The sequence below is a fragment of the Phyllobates terribilis genome, unplaced genomic scaffold (assembly GCF_046119375.1).
Source record: "Phyllobates terribilis strain yellow unplaced genomic scaffold, ASM4611937v1 Scaffold_11__3_contigs__length_659146591, whole genome shotgun sequence".
NCBI lineage: Eukaryota > Metazoa > Chordata > Amphibia > Anura > Dendrobatidae > Phyllobates > Phyllobates terribilis.
In genome coordinates this window covers 478,148,073-478,172,460 of record NW_027362771.1, presented here as the reverse complement: position 1 = coordinate 478,172,460, position 24,388 = coordinate 478,148,073, and the positions used below count along the sequence as shown (strand labels likewise).

Genomic DNA, 24,388 nt, shown 5'->3' with positions numbered 1-24,388 from the left:
AACAGAAAACTAAGCAGATGGTGGCGTCTATCATCATCATGGCCTCACCTCGGCACTATGAACTCTCCTGAAGGAGAAGCCAGGGCCCACCGGAGGAGTGTCCGGTTCTCTGGTGGGCCCGTCCAACCCTGCCGAGAAGCAGCCCTGCCTAAGAAAAGTGTGGGGGAAGGTTCCCGGACACTCTATGGCTGCTTTTTTAATGTGGATCGGACATGCTTATGCATGTTATTTCTTAAACCGCATTGCAGATCAGACCATTGTCCAACTCTGTATTCATGAAATTAAAAGCGCAAAGAAAGATGTTTGAGTGTCAAAGCACCACCGACAAGTGTGAGTTGATGTTGGACGGGCTGCCATTGCTTCTGCAACAAGCTGCATTAGAGTACTTCCTGGGAGAAATGACACCCAGGGTAGATACGGTTTCCCTCTATGCCAGTCCTTTCACCGAGCTAAATACAACTCTCAGCAAAAAAAGCTGTGGACTGGCTCCATACCGTCCCTGGCCACATTCACCTGTCCACGTGTTTGTGGTTAGGCGGTCCTTCCTAGTAAGTGCACTGGGGAGGGCACGGGTAATGTTGTGGGACCCGTGCTTGTGGAAGGCGGAGACGACACCGGGAGAAACAGTGGCGGCTGGAGACCGAGTATGGACACCCGGCCGCCGCCGGCATGAGGTTATGAAAAGTTTCCGCCTCCACGAGCCTAAAAGGTCACATTTCAAGTGCAAGCAGCTGTCAAAAAATTGGCAGTATAGTATTGCAACCTGTGGGTAGGTGGGTGGCTGGATGCATACTTGTGCTTGCATTCCAAGTAACAGAAAACTAAGCAGATGGTGGCCTCTATCATCATCATGGCCTCACCTCGGCACTATGAACTCTCCTGAAATTTAACATGTCCACCCATGGCTGTTAGGGGCACATGACAGTTGTATTGACCATCTGTCATGTCCCGGGAAAAGTGCGGGCTCAGCGCCGGAGCCCACACCAAAGAGGGAGATGTGACCTTGGACGTACTCATATGTGCAAAGTTGTTAAGAGGTTTAAAATGTTTAGTTGCAGTATGATTCATCTCTTACTACTGTACTGTGTAAATGCCTTTGTATGACATTCTCACATGCAGTTATATGACCATGGTTCTGGTGTTTTTCTCCAGCTGGTGTTGCTTTACACACATGGTTATCACTCCCAACCCCTCTCCTTGTAATACAGTGCTCAAACTTCACATACTTCTCCATTCTATTTTCATTACTCATTTATTCTTTTCCTTCCATTGATCTCTGGATGGATCAGGTTTCACATAATGGGCAGTACATTACTGCAGTGCAGTAACAGAATAGAGATTCACATATTAGGGTGGTAAAGATTATGTGGTTAGATACAATACAGAGAAAGGTATGCAGTGATTAAGTGTCACTGGCAGCCACTGAAGGACTGAAGGAACATCAAAGCAATGAGAGACTCTATGAAGGAAATAGACAGCAGGTTCGTTTCTCACAAGGACTTTGGTTTGATTTGCTGTGCATTTATCGGATGCTAGACTACACTTTTTTAATAACATGGAGGATTGTTGGAAGAAAGTGCTGCAGTGAAGGAAAAATAGTAGGACAGCGGAGGGTGAGCCTTCTATTTTGGGAGGTCGATTGTGGCACTGCATTCCTGTTTAGAGTGGTTTGGTGGGGAACCAGAGCAAGTTTACCACTGGCATCATGATGGGGTAAACTCACATGGCGGGGACATCAGCTTAATATCCAGTCCCGAGGATGCTGGCCTATCTGCTTTATCAGCATGCTCACGTGCCCTAACAATTAGCTGTTGTAAGTTATATTGTAATGTATTAGTTATATTATGCAGGAATAGTTCCTTTACACTAGAAGTGAAGGATTATCGTTAACTTATTTTTGTGAATTTGTTATCACTATACCTTAAAGGGAACCTGACAGCTGATACATGCTTATCGATCCACGGGTAGCTTGAATCAAACACTGGCTGCACAATTTCAGCCATATATGATTGACTCTGAAATGCTGCGGTATTTCTAAGAATAAAATACATTGGAAGCCATCAGGGAACAAGCCACAAGGGAAGCTATTTGGACATTTGGGTCCCTAGCGTCTTCTCCCCACCCGCTGTCGGTGATTCACAGGTCTTTCCCTATACACACACACATGCACGCATGGAGGGAAAGACCTGTCACTCAATGCTACTGAATATTATGAAGCCGTCAAGTACTCCCCTGTCCGACTAGTCATTTTTGTGGCTTGGTCTCCGGTGTTAAACACCGTCAAACATACATGGCTGAAATCCTTTAGCCCGTGTCTGATACAAGCTGTGTGTTGATCAGGCAACATGTGTCAGGTCTCAGGTTCCCTTTAATACTTATTTGGCACTTTTTAGAGCATAATTGCTAGTTATTTCTAGATGTTTATTTGGTAGGAGGATATCTCATTGGAGGTCCTAGGTACTCATGGTTTATTGTGGAAATGAAGTCTAGTAAAAACCCTTCGTACCGGATGTGACCACCTTTATTACGTTTTGCTTTTTTTGCACAACAGAGTTATCCATGTTACATTCAGGCATACAAACTGTAGGTCCTTTTTGTGCATTTTATAGGCTCAGAAAATCCTTTTAAGATTACTGGATAGCTAACCTTATCCCTTGAGAACAAAAAAAGTGTATTTTTAAGAATGTGCGATACACAAGTGTCACTGCTCTTCTTCAGCACAAATAAAAGTTTTATTCAGACCATCATTTTAAAACATTAGATTATAAAGTGGTGATATGCTAAAAGACAAACTGCAGCCTCGACTGATTAAGACTGACATTTTGTACGCCAGTCTAGAAGAAGAATGTGCTGCAGTAAAATGTGTCAAATTCATTACGAGGCTTGGGAAATCTCCAGCAGTTTGTTTTGCATATGAGAAAAATGGATGATACGCTGATGGTAAAAATGGACAGATGTATAAAAAAAACTTATAAAAATAAGCACACTGATGAAAATTGGTCTGCTTTTTCATATGTATAAATTCACCTTAGAGTAAGTTTTCACCAGCGTATAAAAAATCAGTTAGAGTTTCATCCAGAAAAGTGGGATGATTTTTTTTCTCACTTGTCATCCATGTGCCATCCATATACAATCCATTTTTAATAGCAGCAGCTATTATTAGGCTATGTGCCCATGATGCAGAAATGCTCCTTATTTTTTCCTGAGCGTTTCTGCATCTCCCTGGCAGAAAAAACGCATGCGGATTGTACATGCGGATTGTACATGCGTTTTTCCTGCCAGGGACAAGCGTAAGTGAAGCGTTCTTCACATGCATTTCCGCATGCGGGTTGTCCAGCACTTTCCAAGTGATTTTAGCATCACTTGGAAAGTGCTTGACAACTTGGTCACACTATATAAATCCATGCAACCGGCATGGATTTATATAGTGTGACCGTAAAAGAATGGTAAAAAATTAAAAATGAATATTATACTTACCTTCTGATGGCCCCCGGTGTCTTTATCTGATCCATCCGGTGTCCCCGGTGTCTCGCGGTGGTCTAAAAGGACCTTCCATGACGTCATTTAGTCATGTGACGGGTCAGCGACCGCTGACGTCGGCAGTCGCGTGACCCGTCACATGACTAAATGACGTCATGGCAGGTCCTTTTAGACCCTCGCGAGCTGCCGGCAAGCCAGGACGCATCACTAAGTAGACCGGGGGCCATCAGAAGGTAAGTATAATGTATATTTTTTATTTTATTCTTTTTTTTTACAGGTACTATGGTACTCAGGTCTGGAGGAGAGTCTCCTCTTCTCCAAACCCTGGTACCATCCGCACATTGAACCGCATGATATCCGCATGTGCACATGTAGTGATGCGGATATCATGCGATTTAATGCAAGTCAATGACGGCAAAAATGCCGCGATTCAGCAAAATAATTGGTAGTGCTGTGGATTTTTCCGCAATGATAATCCGAAGCAGAAATTTCCGCAGCATGTGCACAGCAGATGCGGATTATCATTGGGGAACATGAGAGGCCTTCTACCAAGCGTTTTTAAGCGTTTCTACAGTGGAATTGTCACTGCGGAAATGCTTAAAAAACGCATAGTGGGCACACAGCCTTAATCATTGACAAGACAATTTACAGTTTCCTATGTTGCAGAATTGCAATGTATCCATAAAAATCGGATGCTGTACTGTGCTCTGTATTGCATCCGATCTTTTTTACGCACCCATAGACTTGAATGGCTGAGTCTTTTCCAATTTATGGAAGAAACTAGTGCATGCTGCGATTGTTTTTCACACTTAGATTCAGTCAGTGAAAAAAATTACTTATCTGCACTGCCCCATTGAATAACATTGGTCTGTTTTTTTATGGACAAATGCAAATCTTGTCCCCTGTATAATAATATAGACCAATACTAAACATAAATGCGTGCAAATTACAAATTGTTTTGTTGCTAATTTTAAACAAAACCTTTATTTTCAATGTGTATTGCTATATCACAATGGATAAAAGATGAAGCAATTTCCACTTAGTAAATGCTAAACACAGTAGTAACAAGAACCAAACACATATACGATGCGCAACTGGAGGAGAAATACATTGTTACGTGTTTTTTTCATCGAATAAATGGTATATGACAAACTTACTCAATATCCCTGATTGTGCTCTTGTCTGTGCTCACATTGTGCACATTATTTGTATAAAAATATTAACTATAAAATATCAACTTTCATTACTTTTCTGAAAACATGTAGATAATAAAATGATTTTTCATGCATATCGAGTTGGATGTCCCATATATATTTCAGTGAAATTTGCAGATACAATAGAAATCGGTCAATGTCCCAGGTACTTAATTAAATATCATGTCTGTAAAGCGCTGTGGAATTAATGGTGCTATGCAAGCGAGTAAAATAATAAAATTCTCTCCACTCTCCTCCTATCTACATAGAATCTTATCAGTAGCAGCTGCCATCTCCTATCTCAGTAATGGGAAAGTCTGTCTTCACTGAATACAGATTTACCTCAGAACCGAGAATTTTGATAATGACTGTATGAAAGCTTATTTTTTGTGGGACAAGCTGTAGCTTTGATTTACACCCTTTTATTTCCCAATTCTGCAATAGTTATTTGGGTTTTATTTTTACTGCATTCATTATTCGGTAAAAATGACCAGATATTAAGATTCTTCAGGACGGTACAATTATAATGATACCAAGCTTGTCAAGTTTTATTTTATTTAAGTGGTGAAAAAATTCAGAAATTTGAATTTAAGTAAAAAAAGAATGGCTTATGTCACCATTTCTTTGTTTTTCTATCGATGGAACTATGTAAGGGCTCGTATTCTGTGTGACATTTTTAAGTCACATCATTTTGTTGTTCATATGATGTTTTGAGCACTTTTTATTGTATATTTCTAGGGAGGCACGGCGACTTAAAAAAATTGCAATTTTGGCATTTTGATTTTTATTTCTCATTTTGGAGTTTGCCGTGCAGGTTAATTCATTTTATATTTTGATATATTGGACTTTTACAGATTTGATGGTACCAAATATGCTTTATTTTTTTATTTCTTTACCATAAAAGAAGAGTGATTCAGATTTTTTATATTTTATCTTTTTTCATACTTAAAAGAAAATTATAATTTTTTTACTTTATTTTTAGTCCCTTTAGAGAACTTGAGCTTGTGATCATCTAATTGCTTGTTTTATATTCTGCATTACAATTAAATTGCAGTGCATAGATAAAATTATATTCTCCTATGAAGCCCATCCACAGTCTGAGCTTCACAGGAGGACAAAGATGGTAGCCATAACAGCCATAATCCCCCAAAATACACTCTCAGCTGAAATGACAACCCATTGAACCCCTTCAATTGCGGTGGACCAATGGGAACTGATGACTAGTGATGACTCTGAGCGAACGCTCTCGCCATTACTCGGTACTCGCCCGAGCATCCTGGTGCTCGACAAACTCGGCGCTCGGCGAGTATTTCCGGGTTGCTCGGGCGGGAATTCGGGTCCCCTCCCTGCATGTTTGGCACTCTTTAGAGAGCCAATGAACATGCAGGGATTGCCTGCCATGCACTGTAATGCCGTAGCCATGTTGGTTGTGGGCATTACAGTGATTGGCTGGCCGCACAGCATCATCAGGTCTATGTAAGACCTGGCGCCGCCATGCTCGTCACAGTCACTCCGGATCAGACAGTGTAGGGAGAGCTGCTGCTGTGTCAGGGAGAGATTTAATCATGTATTAGGTAGTGCAGGGAGAAAAACTGTACTTTACAAATATACATCTTAACAAACAGTCCTTTTGAGGACTAACTAATCCATCTGCAGAGATATCAGGCAAGCAGTGTATATAGGCGGGCAGGCAGGGTATATAACAGACTGCAGTGCACATAGGACAAGAGGCTCCATTCCAATTCTGCCTTCTGCTGCTGTTATATTTCTAGAAATAGGCCCAAGTCTCAGGGGCCAGGAATAATTGTTTTTGCATCTTAATCCTCATAATTTGCTTAAAAAGCAATCCAGAGAACACCGTTTTTCTGCGCAATTTGCTTGTTGGCACTGCAGAATACAGCCAGGTCCTTTCCATATTACAGCGCTAAAAATCAAGCTATTTAAAACTGTGTTTTCTCCGTCACACTGATCACATAAACGTTGTCAGAAAATACTGCCATTTCTGGCCTCCATTAAAAATTTCCTTTAGTGTGTCAGTGAAGCAATTCACACCAGTTTGCTGTTCAAACTACTTACCTACAGGCCAGGTATTTAAAACTGTGTTTTCTCCATCACACGGATCACATATACGTTTTCACAAAATACTGCCATTTCTGGCCTCCATTAAAAAAAATTTTCAGAGTGTCAGCAAAGTTTTTGACACTGGTTTGCTGTTCAAAACAGTCACCTACAGGCCAAGTATTTAAAACTGTGTTTCCTCCATCACGAGGATTACATATACGTTTTCACAAAATACTGCCATTTCTGGCCTCCATTAAAAAAAAATTTCAGTGTGTCAGTGAAGCAATTGACACCAGATTGCTGTTCAAAATAGTTACCTACAGGCCAGGTATTTAAAACTGTGTTTTGTGCGTCACAAGGATTACATATACGTTTTCAGAAAATACTGCCATTTCTGGCCTCCATTAAAAATTTTTGCATACCCTATAACTGTATAACAGACTCTCTCCTTTCTAATGAGAACATGTCGTACTTGTTACTGTGGCCCTGCTCCATGTGTCTTTAAAATCTTAGTGGGGTTTTTCCTAAAATTGGTCAGCCGTTGGACTCACTGCATACCGTATAACTGTATAGCAGACCCTCTCCTTTCTAATGGGAACATGTCGTACCTTGTTACTGTGGCCCTGCTCCATGTGTCTTTAAAATCTTAGTGGGGTTTTTCCTGAAATTGTCAGCCGTTGGACTCACTGCATGCCCTATAAATGTAAAGCAGACTCTCTCCTTTCTAATGGGAACATGTTGTACCTTGTTACTGTGGCCCTGCTCTGTGTGTCTTTAAATTCTTAGTGGGGTTTTTCCTAAAATTTGGCAGCCCTTGCAGTCACAGCATGGGCATTACCACTTATAGGAGACCCGCTCCTTTATAATGGGAACATTTTTTTTACTGAGACCCTCCTCTATGTTTCTTCAAAGGGGTATTGGGTTGCGTCCAAATTTTTGGCAGCCCTTGCAGTCACTGGATACGCAATAACAGTATTGGAGACCCACTTGTTAATAATGGGAACAGCAAAGCATAGCCGGCTGATGGCTCTCTAACAATAGCTAGGGCCGACTGCTGGCCTTTTAAGAATAGTAAGGGCCGTCTGATGTCCCTATAAAAATAGGCTTTATGACTTTCAGAGGCCCTCCATCATAAATAAAATAGGAAGTGTCTGATGATGTGTCACACACCACATTGCCAGCTAAGGTTGTAAAATGTTAAAATGACATTTCCCAGTGAATGCATTTGTCTTAAAAAAAACAAAACAATAGGATCTTTCTTTAGTATAAAAAATAGCGTCACCAATTTAACAACAATGTAATTACATTGTTCAGCTCATGCACCTCCTCCTCCATCTCCGAAATGACCACATCAGTCACAAGCTTACAGCAGGGCAGCACTGCCTTGGCCAAGCGGCAACAGGCTGTGCTGAAGATAACATGCTTAATGCTTAATTCACAAACCGCCCGGCGCTGCAGAGTTGTTGAAAGCTGTAACACAGCAGCCTGATCTGTGGCTCTCACTGCTTAACATGCGGCCAGGCATGGTCGTGTGTGACAATGGGCGGAACCTGGTGACGGAGAAATGACAGCCGGGTTAGATACGATTTCCCTCTATGCCAGTCCTTTCACCGAGCTAAAGAATATGGCTGTGGTGAAATACAACTCCCACTGAGAAGCTGTTTCAGATTGAAAAACATTGTGCCCACCAGAGGATTTGATTCTGAGGACTAACCTTTCTCCCCCGCTCAAGAGCCCCATAGCAGCTGCAAAGTTAGCGCTATCATGAACTTTCCTGAGGTAGAAGCCAAGGCACACTAGATGATTCTCTGGTGGGACTGTCCAACCCTGCAGAGAAGCAGTCCTGGCTAAGAAAAGTGTGTGGAAAGGTTCTTGGACACTCTATGGCTTCTTTTTTACTGAGGTGGAAACCCATGCAAACACGGGGAGAACATACAAAGTCCTTGCAGATGTTGTCCTTGCTGGGATTTGAACCCAGGATCCCAGCGCTGCAAGTCTTCAGTTCTAACCACTGATCCAATGTGCTGCCGTTCACCCTCTAATGTCTAACAGGCTGGAGAAACTTGCACCTGCTGCCACTCTAACTTCAGCTCCTTTGTGAGAAAATGTATTTGGGCAGCCACTCAGTCTACCAAATAAAATTCCTGAGAAGGAAAGTGGGGATGGCTTCACTACTGGTACTGGGGGCAGTGCTAATACCATGGCGTCATACCATAGTTTGCTGGAAATATTCCAGGAGGAGGCAAGCAAATTCCCCCAGAAAAGTACCAGCAGTAATGTTCAGGGACCTGCGCTTGTAGAAGACGGAGACAACACCGGGAGAAATAGTGACGACTGGGGACCGAGTATGGACATGAGGCATGAGGCATGTGGTTGTGAGTCTAAAAGGCCACATTTCAAGTGCAAGCAGCTTTACAGGACTTCCTGTGAGAAATGATATGCAGGCTAGATAGGGTTTCCCTCTATGCCAGTCCTTTCACCGAGCTAAATACAACTGTCAGCAAAAAAAAGTTGTGGACTGGCTCCATACCGTCCCTGGCCACATTCACCTGTCCACGTGTTTGTGGTTAGGCGGTCCTTCCCAGTAAGTGCACTGGGGAGGGCACGGGTAATGTTGTGGTACCCGTGCTTGTGGAAGGCGGAGGCGATACCAGGAAATATAGTGGCGGCTGGGGACCGAATATGGACACCCGGCCGCCGCCGGCATGAGGTTGTGAAAAGCTTCCGCCTCCACGAGCTTAAAAGATCATATTTCAAGTGCAAAAAGCTGCCCAGAAATCTGGCAGTTTAGTGTTGCGGAGTGTGGGTGGGTGGGTGGCTGGCTGCATACTTGCACTTGCATTCCAAGTAACAGAAAACTAAGCAGATGGTGGCCTCTATCATCATCATGGCCTCACCTCGGCACTATGAACTCTCCTGAAGGAGAAGCCAGGGCCCGCCGGAGGAGTCTCCGGTTCTCTGGTGGGCCCGTCCAACCCTGCCGAAAAGCAGCCCTGGCTAAGAAAAGTGTGGGGGAAGGTTCCCGGACACTCTATGGCTGCTTTTTTAATGTGGATCAGCCATGCTTATGCATGTTATTTCTCAAACCACATTACAGATCAGGCTATTGTCCAACTCTGTATTCATGAAATTAAATGCGCAAAGAAAGATGTGTGTGTGTGTCAAAGCACCACCGACAAGTGCGAGTTGATGTTGGATGGGCTGCCATTGCTTCTGCAACAAGCTGCATTACAGGACTTCCTGGGAGAAATGACATGCATGCTAGATAGGGTTTCCCTCTATGCCAGTCCTTTCACCGAGCTAAATACAACTGTCAGCAAAAAAAAAGTTGTGGACTGGCTCCGTACCGTCCCTGGCCACATTCACCTGGCCACGTGTTTGTGGTTAGGCAGTCCTTCCCAGTAAGTGCACTGGGGAGGGCATGGGTAATGTTGTGGGACCCGTGCTTGTGGAAGGCGGAGGCGATACCGGGAGATATAGTGGCGGCTGGGGACCGAATATGGACACCCGGCCACCGCTGGCATGAGGTTATGAAAAGCTTCCGCCTCCACGAGCTTAATAGGCCACATTTCAAGAGCAAGCAGCTGTCAAAAATTTTTCAGTATAGTATTGCAGCCTGTGGGTGGGTGGCTGGCTGGCTGCATACTTGCGCTTGCATTCCAAGGAATGGGGTAGGGACAACTGAACGCTGCAGTGGGACAAGGACGTGGACGGTGATTGTTGCAAGTCTGCAACGACAAGTGCATGGCGGGAGGCATCTTCACATGCGCCAAAGATCACTTATAATGGGCACACTTTTAGGCAGTGACCTGGAAGTCAGAGATGCTTCCAGAGGTCTTCCCCATGCTGTTCCCATGTCTTTTCAGCACTGTATGCATGTGTCTGATGATGTGTCACACACCACATGGCCAGATAAGGTTGTAAAATGTTAAAATTACATTTCCTGGTGAATGCATTTGTCTTGGTTGAAAGCAATGCAAAAGTGCAAAAACGCAACATGTGAACATAGCCCAAGGTGTGGAGGAGTATTTTTGGTTTTGGTTATTTATTTTGGAAGGAATGTAAAAGCGGCATAATACTCTGACAACGTTGTTAACAGCAGTGACCTGGGAGTCAGAGATGCTTCCAGGGGTCTTCCCCATGCTGTTCCCATGTCATTTGAGCACTGTTCCCATCCATTTGTGCAATTTTTAGGCCCTCTGCAGACCGCCGGGGGAAGCCGCCTGAAAAATGCTCGAGTTTCCCATAGACTTACATTGGGCTCGTTGCTCGGGTCGAGCACCCGAGTATTCCAATTTGCTCGACACGAGCAACGAGTACCCGAGCATTTTAGTGCTCGCTCATCACTACTGATGACCACATGTTTATAGCCCGCTGTCAGTGACTGACAGTAGCATTTAAATGGTTAAACAGCGGCAATCAGAGTGACCTCCGATTGCTGCTGTTACAGTAAAATATTCATTGTATGCCACAGCCACCATCTGCTGGTTATGATGCAGACCAGTACGTTATATGTCGCGAATGGGGTTAATGTCTCTGATTATTTTTATTCTCCAGTTTTTATAAATATTGTTCTGCATTAGCCCAATGGCACCTTCCTAGTTGCTTCTGAGTACTTTTAAGCATTTTTTATTAACTCTGTTAGGCCTCATTCACATGTTCATGTTTAAACATGTATATGAAAAAATGGTACCAGCGTCATCAGTATTTTGGATTAGTGTGTTATCAGTGTAAGGTTAAAATGCACTCACAGTATAGTGAGCGGTGACTGTAACCTCTCAATGCCTCGATGACTGGAAGCAAGTGGCTGCAGGGAGAATATAAGTTAATTTTCTCCCTCTATCCGCTTTTCTCAGTCAGGAATGATTTTAACTCTCTTGACAGTACCTGCAAATTAACCCTATATCTACAGGAAAATTGTGTTTTTAGACATTACAGGTTCCCATTAAATTAACCATGTAGTCAACAGAGGAGATTGCCCAGTTGGAAATATCATTCCCATGGTTGTGCATTTGTAGTGTATGTATTGTTATCCATATACATCATTTTAATTGCTTTTAAGTTGTTGTTTTACTGACTATTGTGGTGTGCATTTATTGTTTTACTTGATTTCTTTACAATATAGTTTGGGCATAATGTTGTTGTACATAGTTCAGTTCAACCAAACCACTTGTTTGTGGGATACCATAGTTTGCGGCAAGTTTTCTTTTTATGTACTGAAAGAACAAAGCAAAGGTATTCTTATATGTACCAATAGTATGAATAAAAGTTGAAGGGAAAGCTTGAAAGGTCAGAGGTATATATAGAAGCACATCTAGAAAAATGTTCTGCACCAGAACTGCCTAAATGGCTTCCAGTAATTACGCTAATGGGACTCTCAGAGAGAAAGTCTAATAACAACACAAAATGCAGCTCTCCACAGATGTTCCATCTGGTATGGGTGTATTTCAAGCACATTTCTATTAAAGAGAGATGCAAAAATGGTATATGCATGAGATATGTAGGAGATGCAGGGTTTTTACGTTTCGGAGAAGAAAACATCTTTAAGTTCCCCATCGGCTACCGACTGTGCGTTGTCTGCTGGATTTAATTTTGTGTATGAACACCTATAGAGACAGCAAGGTAGACTTCAAAATATCGACTGCAGGGTTGTTCCACTAGATGTTGGTCCATCAATAGAGGTGAAGTCTTTGATGGTCATCTCAGAGTCTGCTAGCTGCTTGCTGTTCTTTGCCCTTCTCGACAGCAGACCACCCACTCTTCTCAGCCAGTTTCGTACATCTTCTTTGAATGATGGGGTGTACAATCCATATACAACAGGATCTGTGCAAGTGTGAAGAAGGCCAAAAAGGAACAAGCTATGATGAATGTACTCAGGGGTCAGGTGGATCATTTCTGGCTGGAACCAGTACCATATTCCTAATAGATAGTAAGGAGTCCAGCAGACCATGAATGAGACCACAATCACTAATGTCATCTTCAGTGTTTTCAGACGTGCTTTGGAGATTAGGTCATTTTTACTTCTTGCTAGCTCTGTGAATAAAAATACATTAATTATGAAGTGTTTGCAGGTCACTGACTAATTCATCCATAGGGACTTAGCTACAGACAAATACATTTAACTAATACTCCAAGATGCTGAAATCCTACAGTGTTTTGAAAGATGTACAGAACAGCTAACAGGTGCTTAAACAGGAATTGTGTCCACACTGCACTGAAAATACAAAAGCAGATGGCAGAAAACATTGTAGTAATTAGTCTTATTTTGGATGAAAATATCTTTAACCCCCTTAAGGATTAAGCCTATTTTGGCAAAAAGACAACTGGATTCTTTTAGCTCTTGTATCACTGCATTCAGAAAGCTATTACTTTTGTATTTTTGTGTCAATGTTAATGTGGCTGTTTAGGTTTTTAGAGATTTTTTTTTCATGGGAAGAGTTGTATTTTGCAATGGCACCAAATATTTTTTATATACCAGTTACCATGCTGTTTAAACAATGCGTTACCTTTATTACATGCCTTGTAATGATTAAATCAATACCATATACTGTATGTGTATTTTTATTTAACACTTTTAGAAACACTCTTTAGAGAAAACATTTTTTATTTTTAACATGCATGCTTTTTTTTCAATAAACTTTTTACATTTATAATAATAAAATATTTAGCTTTACTAAAGATCCTCACAACGTGATTAGCAGATCACTTATTTGAGGCTTTCAAATGTTCCATGTCCCTCTGATTATCCATTTCCAGTTGATTCTGCTGTTACTATTCACTGCAACATCTAAGGGCTTAAATACCTCGGACTGGAGTTATCTCTGACCCAGGCAGTTGCTACTGTTTTTTTGGGCATATACAGTGGGTACGGAAAGTATTCAGACCCCTTTACATTTTTCACTCTTTGTTTCATTGCAGCCATTTGGTAAATTCTAAAAAGTTCATTTTTTTTCTCATTAAAGTACACTCTGCACCCCATCTTGACTGAAAAAAACAGAAATGTAGAAATTTTTGCAAATTTATTAAAAAAGAAAAACTGAAATATCACATGGTCATAAATATTCACACCCTTTGAGTAGAAGCACCCTTTTGAGCTAGTACAGCCATGAGTCTTCTTGGGAATGATGCAACAAGTTTTTCACACCTGGATTTGGGGATGCTCTGCCATTCTTCCTTGCCGATCCTCTCCAGTTCCGTCAGGTTGGATGTTGAACGTTGGTGGACAGCCATTTTCAGGTCTCTCCAGAGATGCTCAATTGGGTTTAGGTCGGAGCTCTGGCTGGGCCAGTCAAGAATGGTTACAGGGTTGTTCTGAAGCCACTCCTTTGTTATTTTAGCTGTGTGCTTAGGGTCATTGTCTTGTTGGAAGGTGAATCTTCGGCCAAGTCTGAGCACTCTGGAAGAGGTTTTCATCCAGCATATCTCCTTCTTGTTTCCTTCAATTGCAACCAGTTCTCCAGTCCCTGCAGCTGAAAAACACCCCATAACATGATAATGCCACCACCATGTTTCACTGTTGGGATTGTATTGGGCAGGTGACGAGTAGTGTTGAGCCACCCCCGTAGTGTTCGAGTTCGGTTCGGTTCGTCGAACACCCGTGTGTTCGCCGAACTGTTCGTCGAACACCTTCGAACACCGTTAAAACCAATGGCAGGCAAACAAAAACACATAGAAACACATAGAAAACACCTTCAAAGGTGTCCAAAAGCTGACAAACTGCTCAGAAGACACAACTAACACATGGAAAAGTGACAAGTACATATAGTCATGCGAAAAGAAAAGAGGTGGAGGAGTAAAAGGAGGGGGAGACACAGATATAGGCATGTCATGCCCTTCTAAAATCCAAAAAGTGAGAAGCCGAGACGGCCAGTCCGCTCCTGCCCGTGCCACCTCCGTGTCGCCGGGTTTGTGCCAGAGCCGCGGTGAACCCTGACGGCCAGCCCCCCTCTCCCAATACTGGTGCCTGTCCGCTGGTGGGTCGAGAGAGCCCCCCTGTGGTGGAGGCAGCTCTAAGCTTTTTAATTTAAATTGTCCCTCTAATTTGAATGAATACACTTTAAATCCATTTACAAGGATCTATTGGAGGGCAAGTCTCATGCCAGCAGCCGCGTAATTCCAGCTCCAGTAGCGTCCACTAAAGCTGCTGCAGTTAAAAAGCTTTTATAAGGATCGAGCTCGGCTGTCCACCGCAAGGCATCCTAGTGCCAGTCCCAGCCCCTATGCCTTGGGGTGCCTCCTGATGCTCTTCACTAAGTATCCCGTGGTCCCGAAGCATTTCCTTTGAAAAAATTAAGTGTCCAAACTACAGGTGGTGTAGCTTGCTTAACAGCCGGGATAATCCGCTGACTAGCAGACACTGCTACTAGGCACAAAGTATTTCCTGGGCTAGATGCAGTTAAAAATTTGTAAGTAGATACTCTCGTTGGATGCTGAGAAAGCATTCCATAGAGTCTCCTGGCACGCCATATATGATTCTCTTAAAAAGCTTGGGGTAGGGGTCTAGGGGACCCTTTTATAGCCAAAATCACGGCCCTGTATCACAATACGTCACCTAGGCTGAAGATAAATGGAACTGTAGCACCGAGGGCTCGGTTGCTACAGACGTATTGCACCTCACCCAGAGGTGTGATATCTCACTCTCAGATAAGGATGGAGTGTGGATCAGGACCTGCATGCATTACACCACATTGCCGTGGGGCAGGGCGACCAATATGCCCCTGAGATGGGCACGACAGTCCCTGTCCCTGGCTGGAGTGGGGGGAGGGAACACTGAGGAAGGGGAACCCTGCAGTGCAGGAGCAGGGAGGAAACAGTTCCTGGGTGCATTGAGAAGGGAGTATAAAAGGTGGGCACCATCTTAGTTCAGTGCAGAGAAGTCTGAGCAGAAGTGGCAGGGAGCAGGGGCTCTGCATGAGCTCTGCTCCGGAGGCGGGCCTAGTAACAGAGGCCCAGGCCTGCAAGAGGGAGAAGGAAGGAAGAGGAGCGGAGAAGGCTCCAGGAACGAGGAATGAAGGGATCCCAGGGATGCGGACGGGCGAGTCGCCACCGCACGCCCGAATCCACCTGCGTGGAGGGGTCAGGCCAAAGGGGGAGACCGGTCCCCGAACTAGTGGAGGCAGGAAACGACCCTCAGCTAGAAACCGGAGGCTCTGACATTTTATGTGGCGCAGCCCCTTGCTCCACCCGCTAGGAAGGCACCACATAGGGTCAGGGAAACTGGCGCCAAGTTTACCAAGAGGAGGCCCGAGGCAGCCGGACAGAAGTGTTGGTAAGAAAGGCCAGACAAAGGACACACAAAGGGGGTCCTGTGAAGCGCTCCAAAGTTATCTGGGAGTTGTCTGAGCCCCTCACCTGGTGAGCACAGTACGACGTGGGCAGCCGTTACCTGCAGACGTGGTCTGGATAATAAGAACTGTGAGTAAAGGCCCTGAACTGCATCACTGACTCCGTGTCGTTACTGCTGCTGCCCTGCACCATCACCCCCATCCTCCGCATACACTGCCCTGAGGCTATACTCCTCCCGTGGGGAGTTATGCTACGCTCTGCTGCACCCACAACACCAGCCTTAGCGGTCTGCCCTGTAGCGGCGGTTCACTCTGACCGCAATCCACGGGTGGCGTAGTCGGACATTTAAACATCAAAACCACATAAATAGTTCCGCCACTGGTTTGACCGCCCTGAGCCACGGAACCGGATCGCCGCCACGAAGACTACAACCACCAGCATCCACCAAAAAGGGTCCGGCTCCGGGTGTCCCAAGGTCCAGGGGGTGCGTCAGAACATTTTCATCACCTTTCACAATCACCAATGGGACAAGGCAGGGATGTCCTCTGTCCCCTCTCTTATACATCCTAGTGACGGAGCACCTGCTCTCATCAATTCGCCATAACCCCAATATTAGGTGGATTGAGGTGGGAGGCACCGAGTACAAGTGCTCTCTATTTGCTGATGATGTCCTAGTATATATCACTCAATCACATATATCCATCCCTGCTGTTATGGCTGAAATAGATCACTTTGTTACATGGTAAAATTTTAAAATCAATGCAGCGAAGTCTGAGGCCCTCGATGTCTCCCTCCCTAAATCCATATAGGATTCCATCCAGTCCAACTCTCCCTTTGCCTGGCCCTCACAGGGTATCAAATACTTAGGAATTCCTATTCATAGAGACCTCTCCCATCTATGTTATCTTAATTTTGGGCCCTTTATTGAACAATTCCATACAGACCACGGTTGGCAAGTTGGAACTGTGAGATTCACTACGTGCACCACTGGTATTTTGTGGAAAAGCACATGTAAGATTCTGCAACAGTCTCTGCTGATACTCCTGCATGCGTGCATCCCTTTCTATGGCAGGAATAATTTCTGCAAATTTACTTTTGTACCGGGGATCTAACAGTGTGGCAACCCAGTAGTCAGGATTATTTCTAATTCTCACAATTCGAGGGTCATGTTGCAGGTAGTGCAGCAAGAAGGCACTCATGTGTGTTGCGCATCCAGGAGCACCAAGTCCCTGTTGTGTTGGTGGCGAGGTAACAATCATGCTTCCTTTCTCTGTCCTCTCCCCCCAACCTCGCACAACAGAAATGTGATCAAGGTCTCCCTCATCTGATGAGTCTTCCATCAGTTCGTCCTCCACTTCTTCCTGGGCTCCTGCACCTTCCTCACTAGTTTGGCTGCTACCATGCGCCCTGGTAAAATCATCTCCCCCACCCTAACATGCCTGCCGCCCTGGTGCTGCCGACCGTCTGGACCTTGCAGATGTTAGCCCTTCCGCATACAACTCCTCCTCCTCTACTTCCTCCACCTCCTCTTGTGCCACCACCTGACTCCGAATTCTGTTTAACATGTGCTCCAGCATGTAAATCACCGGAATAGTCATGCTGATAATGGCATCGTCAGCACTAAACATCTTCGTCGCCATTTCAAAACTGTGCAGAAGGGTGCATAGGTCCCTGATCTGAGACCACTCCTCCAGCGTGATTTGCCCCACCTCTGAATCTCGTTGGCCCAGGCTATACGTCAGAACGTATTGCACCAGGGCTTGTCGGTGCTGCCACAGTCGCTGCAACATGTGCAGAGTTGAATTCCACCGGGTAGGCACATCGCATTTTAGCCGGTGAAGTGGCAGGCCCAACGACTTCTGTAGAGATGTAAGTCGCTGAGCTGCGGGATGTGAACGGCGGAAGTGAGCACACAGCGACCGTGCCCTCTGCAGAAGGCCATCTAGTCTGGGATAGTGGGCTAAAAATTGCTGGACAACCAGGTTCAACACGTGAGCCATACAAGGCACGTGTGTGACATTGCCCCGGCGAAGGGCCGCACCCAGGTTTGCAGCATTGTCGCACACGGCCTTCCCTGGTTTCAGGTCCAGTGGAGACAACCATTCATGAAATTGGTTCTCCAGAGCTGACCACAACTCCTCAGCTGTGTGACTCACATTTCCCAGACATTTCAATGTAAAAACCGCCTGATGACGTTGAGCCCTACTGCCAGCATAGTAAGGAGGTGTGCAGGATCCCTTCTGTGCAGTTAGAAAGCTTGTGGCATGACCAGACAGGCTTTGGGTGCAGGTGGAAGACCGAGAGGAGGTTGAGGAGGCAGAAGCAGTGGAGGAAAAATGACATAAAGAGGATTGACGCACAACTCGTGGGGACGGCAAGACTTGGACAGCAGCCCCTTGTCCTGCTGTCACCATAGTTACCCAGTGCCCAGTCAGCGACATGTAACGCCCCTGTCCATGCCTACTCGTCCAAGTGTCTGTGGTGAAATGCACCCTGTCACACACAGAGTTTCTCAAAGAAGCGGTGATGTTGTGTGCGACATGCTGGTGGAGCGCAGGCACACCTTTCTTTGAGAAGTAGTGCCGACTGGGCATCTGGTACTGGGGCACTGCGACGGACATAAGGTCTCGAAAATCCTCTGTGTCCACCAGGCGGAAAGGCAGCATTTCTGTAGCCAAGAGCTTGCAGATGGTGAAATTCAACCTCTTAGCTTTCTCATGGCTAGGAGGAAATGGTCTTTTACTTGTCCACATCTGAGGGACCGAGGGCTGGCTATTGTGCTTAGACGGGGTTGATAAGGGTGTCCCCGGCAAACTGCCGGTCTGTGAGGAAGATGCAGGCGGACATGTTAGGTTGCCTTGATCCAAAGGTGGTGCTATCGATGTCGGACAGCGCTCAAGACCAGCTGGTGTTACCACCTCCAAAGAAAATGATGACCTGCCAATCACGCTGGCTGTTGCGGGTAAAGAGGTGGCAGGTCTGCGCCCCAAAACAGGTGTGACTGCTGTCCCCCCAGTCACAGAGGATGAAGAGGCCGCGGATGCACAAGATATGGCAGACGGTGGTTGGCCCGGCCGGCTAGACCGCATTGTAGCACACTGAGCTTCCCACTGCAACTTATGCTTCATGTCCATGTGCCGGTTCATGCATGAAGTACTCAAACTATGTATTTTTTGGCCTCTACTTAGCTTTTGCTGACAAATGTTACAGATAACACGAGTTGGGTCATCTTTATCGATCTGAAAAAATGCCCAGGCTATGCAAGGCTTAGCACCCATGCGACCTGAAGAGCCACCACGACTTGTGGTGAGAGGCAGAGTTGTGTTTGAGGATGCAGTTGTTGACGTGCTTCCAGTACTACGTCTCTGTCCAGGAAGGCGCAACCTGACCTCGTCGTCACTAGCATCTTCCTCCACCTCCTCTGCTGACCTCATCTCTTGGCTGACTGTGGGTTGACAGTAAGTGGGATCTCCGACCTCATCATCATCACCCTGTGCGTTATCACACCCGTCGTCCTCAGAGCCAACCTGTTCCTGCCCTGACAAAAAACTAAAGTTGTCGCTCCAATCAGGTATTTGAGTCTTATCATCGTCTTCCTCATTGTCTCCACCAACAGGAGTTACAGTTTGGGAATGAGGGTCTACATTATGGTCAGAACCTTCTGCGTCTGGTCCTGGATCCGACTCATAAAGATTCTGGGCATCAGTGCAGATCATTTCCTCGTCTGGATTCACAGAAGCGCTGGAGTCGACCTCTGATTCCCAGGCTATAGTATGAGTAAACAGCTCTGCAGACTCAACCATCTGTTCTACCTCATACTCAGACGGGCAGCTGGAGATTTGGGAGCTGTGAGGAAGCAAGTGCGATTTGGGTGACACCTTTGAGGACTGGAGTATTTGTGATGTTGAAGTTGATGTGGAGGAGAGCCCACTTAAAGGAGCACTTGATATCCGTTGAAGCACCTGCTGTTTTTGTGCCTCATCTGGAATTTGTAGCGATTGGCGTGGCCGTAAGAAAGGGATCTTATCACATTGTCTGCTAAAAGAAGTAGACATTTTAGTTTGGCTGGAAGATGGTCTTTCTTCTGCACCTACCCCACGGACACAACCTTTTTTCCCCTTCCCAACACGCCTATTCCCCTTTCCACCAGCAGCAGGCCTTTTTCCACTCATTTTGGTGGTTAACTAATTCACAACTCTGGAGTTGTTTGCACAAAAAAACAATGGATGGTAACCGAGCAGAGCTGAGTGGCCAAACTGTGGTATTAGGCCAAAACTATTGGCTGGGTTAGATGCAGAAAAAAATTATTTTTAATTTGCAACCTGATGGAGGTCAGTATAGATGGACTAATAGACCAAGTCCCACACACTGCTAGAAGCCCAAATATTTTTTCAGAGCTAGATGCAGAAAAAAATTATTTTTAATTTGCAACCTGATGGAGGTCAGTATAGATGGACTAATAGAACAAGTCCCACACGCTGCTAGAAGCCCAAATATTTTTTCAGAGATAAATGAAGAAAAAAATTATTTTTAATTTGCAACCTGATGGAGGTCAGTATAGATGGACTAATAGACCAAGTCCCACACACTGCTAGAAGCCCAAATATTTTTTCAGAGCTAGATGCAGAAAAAAATTATTTTTAATTTGCAACCTGATGGAGGTCAGTATAGATGGACTAATAGACCAAGTCCCACACACCGCTAGAAGCCCAAATATTTTTTCAGAGCTAGATGCAGAAAAAAATTATATTCAATTTGCAACCTGCTGGAGGTCAGTATAGAAGGACTAATAGAACAAGTCCCACACACTGCTAGAAGCCCAAATATTTTTTCAGAGCTAAATGAAGAAAAAAATTATTTTTAATTTGCAACCTGATGGAGGTCAGTATAGATGGACTAATAGACCAAGTCCCACACACTGCTAGAAGCCCAAATATTTTTTCAGAGCTAGATGCAGAAAAAAATTATATTCAGTTTGCAACCTGATGGAGGTCAGTATAGATGGACTAATAGAATGATGCTAAGCCCAAAAGATTTTACTTCACTAGGTGCAGTAAAAAAATTGGTATTCTATACACAGGTGGTATATCTTGCAACACAGATAGGCTACTCCACTGACTAACACACTCTGCAATAGGCCAAAAAGGATTAGCTTTGCTAGATTCAGCCAAATGCTGTGAAAAAAACTTGCACAGCACTGGCACAGACCTGCCTGGCAAAAACTGATAGGAACTCATGTAACCTAGTCCTGAAAAGGACTCCAATTACAATTAGTCTTTACTCCCACAATCTATCTATTTAAGAGCACAGACCTGCCTGATAAAAGTCGTAGGAAATGCTGTAACCTAGTCCTTAAAAGGACTGCAATCACAACTATTCCCTACTCCCAAGCTATCTGTATATTTGTGCGAAAATTGGCTTGAAATTAACAAGGTATAGCGCACACAGCAACAGCGGTGCCGTCTAACACGCAGCTGCAGCAGTGAGAAAATGGTGGCGACGGGGAAAATGGCTTGGTCTTATAGGGCAAGGACATGTGACATACACTGCCAATCACACATGCCCTTGCTTGTGTGAAAAAAAGCACTTCGCTCCGTGTGTGCGCTGCTGATAGGCTGACAGATTGCACCTCCCCACTGCAAATGCGGGAAAGAGAAAAAAAAATGGAGATCTTCATTGTTCCTGCAGAGATCCATCCCCTGCCCCTCCCCCCGCCCCGTTGTACACTCAAACTGCGTATTAACATTAATTTTCATCATTACTGAGAAAAAATCCAGTTATGATTTTGGTGCACGAACAGTTATCGAACATAACCTCAAACAGCCGAATTTTTCTCAAATTGTTCGTGTTCGCCGACCGGCTCGAACACCGCCCAAAACAGCTCGAATTTGAGATTGGCGAACAGTTCGAGTAGAACAACGCTCATCTCTAGTGACGAGCAGTACCTGGTTCTCTCCACACATAACGCTTAGAAGTATCACTAAAACGTTATATCTTCATCTCATCAGACCAGAGAATCTTATTTCTCATAGTCTAGGAGTCCTTCATGTGTTTTTGAACAAACTCTATGCGGGCTTTCATATGTCTTGCACTGAGGAGAGGCTTCCATGGGGCCACTCTGCCATAAAGGCCCGACTGGTGGAGGGCTGCAGTGATAGTTGACTTTGTGGAACTTTCTCCCATCTACCTACTGCATCTCTGGAGCTCAGCCACAGTGATCTTGGGGTTCTTCTTTACCTCTCTCACCAAGGCTCTTCTCCCACGATTGCTCAGTTTGGCTGGATGGCCAGGTTTAGGAAAACTTTTGGTGGTCCCAAACTTCTTCCATGTAAGGATTATGGAGGCCACTGTGCTCTTAGGAACCTTGAGTAATGCAGAAATTCTTTTGTAACCTTGGCCAGATCTGTGCCTTGCCACAATTCTGTCTCTGAGCTCCTTGGGCAGCTCATTTGAGCTCATGATTCTCATTTGGTCTGACATGCACTGTGAGCTGTGAGATCTTATATAGACAGGTGTGTGCCTTTCCAAATCAAGTCCTATCAGTTTAATTAAACACAGCTGGACTCAAATGAAGAAGTAGAACCATCTCAAGGAGGATCACAAGAAAATGGACAGCATGTGACTTAAATATGAGTGTCTGAGCAAAGGGTCTGAATACTTATGACCATGTGATATTTCAGTTTTTCTTTTTTAATAAATTTGCAAAAATTTCTACATTTCTGTTTTTTTTCAGTCAAGATGGGGTGCAGAGTGTACTTTAATGAGAAAAAAAATGAACTTTTCAGAATTTACCAAATGACTGCAATGAAACCACGACTGAAAAATTTAAAGGGGTCTGAATACTTTCCGTACCCACTGTATTACAGCTGGCACCTATTGATGATGGCACTGATGCCAGCTCTACAGCACTTAAGGGCACATAGCTGTACATCCATTTGTGATCAAAATTCGGTCCATTTGTGATCAAAATTTGGAAAGTGGATGACCTAAAAAATATCTCAAAATTATTCCACACAGACACAACACAACTACAATTGGATTCTTGAGAACATTAGAGGGGTTGTCTGGGCTAAACTGAATAGTCTGTAGTCACTCTATGACTGTGCACATGGCCATGATTCCCCAGTGTTTCCCATGTGGATGGACCAGCACGTGACCACATGTATGCGATTTGCATACCTGCAGTCACATGCCGACTAGTCTCATCCTGCTTCTCTCAATTCACTCTATTGAAAGTGTCTGTATGAGTCTTGTTGATATGTGACCAAAATTTGCAAATCGTGTGACTACCCACTCCCACCTGGAATAAAGGGAAATCATTACACTGTGCGCATTGCACACTGCCATTATTTGACAATCTGTAGTCACATAACGTGATTTCAAACTTTTTATTTCAGTGCTTGCTAAAAACCTGTACTGGGCCGTACAGCCCCTTTAATAATTGGCAGGCTTTGATGAAGAGTTCCATAAAATGCAAGTTCACTTTTTTCTGTAACCCAAAACATAACGAACTCTGTCTTTATACTGCAGATTCCAGCATTTTTCTTTTATTGGAAACTGACCACTACAAATGAGAGTGAAAAAATTATAGAGAAGTAAGGCAGAGCCAGCACACGATGTCATCTATGGTACCTTCTCATGTTGCCCACAGATGGATCATCTTATATGGATGAGCCTAGAAATAACTATACCACCTTATTCCAAAGTAGAAGAGGCAGTGCCTAATAACATGTCTATACATCTGCCTAATTAACAATCCTACAATACAATCCTGCCACCACCATACACTGCAAAAATAATACGCTCCACAGCCCAGTGTTTGTGCAGTGGATGCGACAAGGGCTAGATTTTGATTAGCTGGGAGGACTCTTCCACTCATTAAAGGAACTTGTCATGTTGAAAATGGTGATTAATTTGATGACCGATTAAAGGTCATTTGGAGTGGAGCAGATTGATATTGATAGTTTTGCAGTAAAGGATTCAGTATATAGTACTTTGTATTTCATTTATTGAAATGCGTTAACCATTCGGAATTAGGGATCTGGGGGGCTATCTCACTCAATAAGTGGCAGACTTTCCATGTTATAATGAGTATTTGCACAAACTTAGATATTTTCTGCTCAGCTCATATGGTCCAAAGATTAGCAAGCAGTCAGTTTTTTCCTGACCACAGAAACACCGGAGAATGCGGCTCCAGAACTCCAAAAATGGGGTTCTGTAAAGTCCAATCTAAAACAGAGTGGAGGTGCCCATGTTTGGTCTCTGCTCTTTTCATTGTCAAGGGGACTACCTAAAATAGCTGAGAACTGTATTCTGATTTCTCTGGCAGTCCCATAGACAATAAATGGAGCAGAGGTTGAGCATACATT

The 24,388-nt window shown here is 44.3% G+C and overlaps 1 protein-coding gene across 1 annotated transcript in view; it reads right to left on the bottom strand.

Annotated features, from left to right (window-relative positions):
- Positions 1-4,520: 4,520 nt before the first annotated feature.
- The window catches only part of LOC141166585 (gonadotropin-releasing hormone II receptor-like), a 116,584-nt gene continuing 96,716 nt past the window's right edge, over positions 4,521-24,388 (bottom strand). Inside the window, exon 5 of the mRNA XM_073653416.1 lies at positions 4,521-12,767. Coding sequence (XP_073509517.1) covers positions 12,364-12,767 — 404 coding nt within the window. The 3' untranslated portion in view covers positions 4,521-12,363. The remainder of the gene's footprint in view (positions 12,768-24,388) is intronic.